Source organism: Protopterus annectens, chromosome 1.part1, assembly GCF_019279795.1.
Source record: "Protopterus annectens isolate FY-2018-M chromosome 1.part1, PAN1.0, whole genome shotgun sequence".
Taxonomy (NCBI): Eukaryota; Metazoa; Chordata; order Ceratodontiformes; family Protopteridae; genus Protopterus; species Protopterus annectens.
This window is the reverse complement of record NC_056726.1, coordinates 1,239,496,137-1,239,502,136: the sequence shown is the minus strand read 5'-3', so window position 1 is coordinate 1,239,502,136 and position 6,000 is coordinate 1,239,496,137. Positions and strand designations below refer to the sequence as shown.

Sequence of the window (6,000 nt, the reverse complement as noted above, 5' to 3'; positions counted from 1 at the left end):
TCACAAAAGTTTTATATAAAGGTCTTTTTTAAGAAAAACAGACAGCATCCTAAAGAACTTCACTCTCAAAAATACATCTTAAATCACAAAAACTGACTTTCTAGAACAGAATATGAAATGTGCGGAATGGCAACTACATTAAGAAGTATGTTTAAACAATATAGCAGTACAGACTTTTATTTTATTATTTATATTTTGTAAAACGGGTAACTGAACTGGTCCAGAGACCCCTTTCATCCATGACCTGGGCCACAACTGCAAAGACAATAACAAGTAAGAAATGCACTTAGGAATACAAAGAAAAGAAATGCTGTCATTAAAGCACATGACAAAGACTACTTGTACAAAACATAGTTAAAGGGTGAGAGTAATAAAGTAAAATATTAACATTTACAAGAATGCATACATTATCAATGCTATCCATACACAATGGAGAGGAATCAATACACAAAGTTGTTTATAGTGGGATTCAAAGCAGAGGATTTAAACTTCATTGTAAATAGAAAAGTGTATGTAACCATACTACACAGCTCACACCGTTATAAGATGTTACTACGGTATAATGGACTAAGAAATCAGCTTGTGAATATTACATGGGTGTAAGGAAAAGAGGGCATAATAACAAATGCATCACCTTTCCTTCTTGTTACATGCTTTTAAGTCTAAAAAAAAAGCAATACCAATACAAGTAAAGGTCATCAAGATGTTTAAATGAGAACTTGTAATTTACATACATTCAGCAAGCTATAACAGTTCACTTATATCATCAGTTTAAATTAATAAATTATCAACAAAATATTTATAAGATTTTAAATAATGCACAGACAATTCTTGTCTGAAATGCACTCAATTGCCAATTAGTTCATAAAGCTGTGTCTACAGCCCAGACTAAACCATCTGTTTTGTTAAAATTTTTCCAAGATGAAAAGGGAATTGTGCAGTGTTCAAGTCTTCTGAAACACTTTTCACACTTACAACCACCTTGCGTGATGTAACTCTAGGTTTATAAGTTATTTCATATATCTATTTGGTTACATCAAGGTTATTTTTGTTAAGAAGCTAATAAAATGTCTGATAAGCAGAATCATATTCCATAATCCTGGAAAATATGGTGTAATGCATATGTTACATAACTGTCTTACTGGTTTTATGGTTACTATTAGGGGAGCGAATACCAGATCGGTGACCCTATCAGTGCATTCCAAGCACAGAGTTTCAAGCACAAGTGGATCAGTAATTGCTTTATAAATCACAAATAATTCATTTCTTAGTAAACTGTAAGAAAAAGCCAAGTAGTTTAACCCTTTGATTTTTTTTTTTTGTAGTAATGAATCACAACTTTATTTCAGGTTCCTTCAGGTGGTTGTTCAAAGGTTACAAAATGTAGCACTGTATTCCATAAAGGATCAGATCAAAGATGTATAAAGTGGAAAAGATGATCTCCCAAGAATGACTAGACATGCCCTTTAGAATTAGACTGGTTACAGAATATGCTTTCTTGACTTTAGCAGATGCTGTTGACCATTCTTCCAAGATCTTGTTGATGGTGTTTTTTATGATTTGACTACTTGCTCTGTAATCACAATTAGTGTTAACCTGCCTTACTGTTAAACATTACATTTACTGACATTAAAGCTGTGGTTATCATTAATGCAAGACATGTGTTGATTTTGTACACCATGTTGGAGAATGTCTGCAACCTTTATAAAAGTAACAGTGTTACCCAGTTTGCAAACAAACATCAGCATATCTGGTTATCCACTGTCTATTTCACACTTTTGTCTAACAGAATACCCCCCCTCCAAAAAAGCAGCAATCCCAGTACAGACCCTTGTTGGACAACTGTAACCATCAACAAGAAAGACAGGTAACCTCATCTTGACTGATGTATACTATTGTTCAATCAATGTTTTCTTCTAAATTAAATATCAATTCACATTTAATGCTATTAATCTGCCAATTATCCCCTAATGCGGGAAAGTGTCAAATGCTTAGCAAGGTCAAGGTAAGCAGTATGAATTATCCTTTATTTCTTCAAATAATGCCACAAGATTCAATGGTCAAGATGTCCCATTAACAAAGCCATACAAGTTCCATATTTAATAGAACCAAGTCTCCTGTACCATTATGAACAAGCTCCGTTCTGACTCTCCCAATGTCTTTACATAGTATACTGATGGAATTACAACTTTTTGGATACGATGGGCCTCCCCCAGGCTTTGTGAAGTGGTACCACAACCACCTGTTAATACATGGGCATATACCTGACATATGGCAACACTTTATTTTAATATGATTGACAAGTGTTACGTTTCTCTCATTTTGTGTAGGAAACCACCAGGCTTTATTTGTGGAAACAGTTACCATGTCTTCAGTTATATAAGGGATGTTTCTATTTGTTTCTATAGTATTCTTATATATTTTTCGGCTTATCAAGAAGTTTGCACAAATTAGTCTGCAAACGTTTGCTATAACCTTTGGCTGGGTGAGAACTTCACTGTTTACTGACAAATGTATTCATAATGTCTCCCTTTCAATTTACAGACAATTAAAGAATACATTATTATTGCTTTCAAACTTTGAGATACGCTGAATTTACAGTGAGATCTGGAAAATTTTAGAACAAAAATGTGTTTATAGGTAGGTACTAGGCTATTGGCCCTAGGGCCTATACAAGCCTAGCCAAAAAGGTACCCTGGGCTTTCGCCACCCAAGAAAATTATTTTCCTGTGCCCCTGTCAAGCAGAACCACAGAAGTGATCCCTGGGGTGAATTTCCTATTTCCCATCCAATCATCAAGATTTTTCTTGAAGAGTGCTAATGGGGAGCTTTGTTTGACATAGACAGGTAGTCTGTTCCAGAGTATGGGAAGTCTCTGGGACAGGAATCTATCCCTCCAGCATGTTCTGTTTATTGTGGTGACAAGGTTTATGTCCCTAGAGCATGTAGCTTGGAGGGATTGGGATTTCTTTAAGTGCAGCATGTACTTCCACATTTACCTTGGGTGCACTCATGCCTTTCTTTTCGCATTCTTTGTTTCCGTGCTTGCCTTAATATAGACTTGTCTTTAATACCAGAGTATGTTCTGAACACTAATAAGTACCTCTTTTTCCTTGTGTTAACTTACTCATTTTGTGACTCTACATAGTTTTTTTTTCTTCTGACTTTACCTGCATTTGCTTCTTAAAGGTTTGTGTTTATTACCGCAGAAATTAACAACACAGAACTTGATACTATTCTCAGCAGACTCATTTGGATCCACAAGGAACAGTAAGTATCCTGGTTTGCCTTTTTAACTATATTATTTATTTCATCATATTTTCCAGTGGTAAAAATTCATCCCTAAGGTAGCAATACATAACAGTTTCACACAACTCCTACTTATTACATTGTTTCTAAAATCTAAATATTAGCAATTACTCTGGTTGGACAGTGCAATTAGCTCACATTCTTTGTTTACTAGAAATGTTTAATGAAGTTATTGATGACAACAACTCCTTTGCATAAACAGTCTTTCTCAATCTGAAACGCGTTTAAATCTCTAACGTTTTCTACAAGAATGCGAGTTCTTCTTCTTTTGTTATGTTCTGAAGGTGTGACAAAACAGTACATTCAAAGGGCAACCCTTCCACATTTACTTTCAGGTGTACTCCATGCTTTTCTTTTCTGAACACTTTGTAAAAGACTCATGAAATTTGTTTCTTTCCTGTCTGTACCTTATGATGAACTGCCAATTCAGCTTTCCAGTGATCTTCTAATTCAGCCCAATTTAAGTCAATGACACGTCCTGAAAGAAGACGTCGTATTTCTTTTTCTTTTGCATGTACCTTCTTATGGGCTGACAGTACACTAAAACTTTTAAAGCATTTCCCACAGTCTGAACAAATGAAATTTAACATATCAGTGTGGACCTTCTGATGCTTTGACAGATGACTCTTTGTTGTAAAACCCTTTTCACAATCTGAACATTTAAAAGGACTGTCTTGTGTATGCACTAGCCAATGGACTTCTAATTCACTTGGCCTTCTAAAGTTCTTACCACAGTTTGCGCATTTATGACTTTTGACTTGTTTGTGTGCTTTCAGGTGATTCACTAAACTCTGTGATAATTTGAAAGCCTTTCCACACAGTTTGCATATAAAATCTGTTTTTCCCATAATGGATTGATTCCTATCAAGATGTGCTTTATTTGTGAAAGTCTCCCTGCATTCACTGCATTTAAAATGTTCAGCTTCTAAACACCTTCCCTGGTGGACTGACAGTCCACTGATCACACTGAACCCCTTTCTACAATTAGCACATTTCAATGGCTTCTCTCCCACTTCCACCTTTTGCGATGAAAAAGCATTTCTGCTTATTTTTTCACTCTGATGATCCCACTGGAACGGTGCAACTTCTTGTTTCTCCTGAGAAATCAGACCATGGTCATTACCTTGGAATGGATTACTTCCAGTATGCTGAGAACAGTCTGGTTTATCTGGAAAGCTCAACCAATTATTAGCATTTTTTAAATGTTTTCCTATGCAAGTCTGTTGCTGCAAGGCATCTGTAGGCTTATGTGTATAAATCATTCCATAGTCCATATATTTTGAACGTTTCTCTTCTCTGTATACACACAGATGTGACAATAATTTATCCTTCCACTTAAAGCAAAAACACTTTCCACACTGCTTGCAATATAAGAAACCATCCCCAAGGTAATTCATAAGCTTGTGCCCAGTATATGTCATCTGATCTGTAATATTCTTCTTACACACTACAGTCTGGCAACTCACTGTTGTAGGGAGTCTTTGCTGGTATGGAGGAAGCGGAGGGTATTGAGTCTCATCATAATCTGCAGATTCAGAGACTAAGATAAGAAGAAACAACCATATAAGTTAACAAGCACATGACATTATTTCCAAACAATCTGCCTAGACTATAAAAATGGTCTATAATGACTTTCCTGTACTTTATTTCTATACTTGGGTAATACTAACCATGTGTCAGAGAAAAGAATTGAGAAACCTGCAAAAATCGTGTGGACTAACCTCTTAACTCTTAAAAGCTGCTATTTTACATGTGTGATTCTGCATTACATAACCGTTATACACAGTGAATGGCCCAGCTCACTATTAAAGTAAACTATGTGGTTTTATATGACTCATTTAAAGAATGCATTAATTTAGTCAAAAACACAACTCACATGATTAACAGATAGCACAAAGAGACAGGTCAGTGCAGTAGTACAGTGCTTAGTTTATATTTACTTAATTATCTGTTGCCTAAAAAGCAGCACTTGTTAATGCTATAACCTTCAGCCACAATACAGGATACCACGGCAAGGACAAGTGATGCATATACATGAGGAGTTCATGGTAGGTAATTTACTTAAAGAGCATGCCATTCAGAGGTGGAAATAAGCCACATTACCCAAATGAAACACACAGGCAAATGAGAAAAATGCAAACTAAACACATACTACAAAAGATGTCAGAAATGCACCCAGGATCTGGGAGACAACAGTACTGACTGACCTACTACCTAGCTAAACAGTTTACCTTAGCATACATACATCAAACATATAAAAGAAACATGGGCTTTGACTGCATAAAAAAATAAAATACCACTGCAGGGTAAATGAATTGCACATTGGGGACTTATTTTCCGAAATCCCTTACTTTATAACATTATCTAATGTACTGCCACATTCTTCCATTGACCATTGTCTTAAGTACTAAAAAATTGTAAGAATTGCATTCATTTCACAAGATTTAATGCACTTATGTTTCTTTGCTAGCTGACTCATTTTCTGGCTTTCCATTTAACCTTAAACTGTTAACACCATTTATTGTTTCCATCGTCATTCAGTTACCTTAAATCATTACTTTTAGAAGGATCACTCCACCAGAGTTACCTTCATAGGTTCATACTAGGCTATCTGCCCTAGGGCATTTATAAGCCTAGCCAGAATGTGTTTGGCTTTCGCCACCCATTTTAAATTTATTTTGCTATGCCCTT

General features: G+C 35.5%; 1 protein-coding gene across 2 annotated transcripts in view; it reads right to left on the bottom strand.

Moving 5' to 3' along the window:
- Positions 1 to 2,906: 2,906 nt before the first annotated feature.
- The window catches only part of LOC122809560 (zinc finger protein 2-like), a 79,504-nt gene continuing 76,410 nt past the window's right edge, over positions 2,907 to 6,000 (bottom strand). For both annotated transcript variants that reach the window (XM_044081153.1, XM_044081161.1), the window contains exon 4: positions 2,907 to 4,849. In XM_044081153.1, the coding sequence (XP_043937088.1) occupies positions 3,687 to 4,849 (1,163 nt within the window). In that variant the 3' untranslated portion in view covers positions 2,907 to 3,686. The remainder of the gene's footprint in view (positions 4,850 to 6,000) is intronic.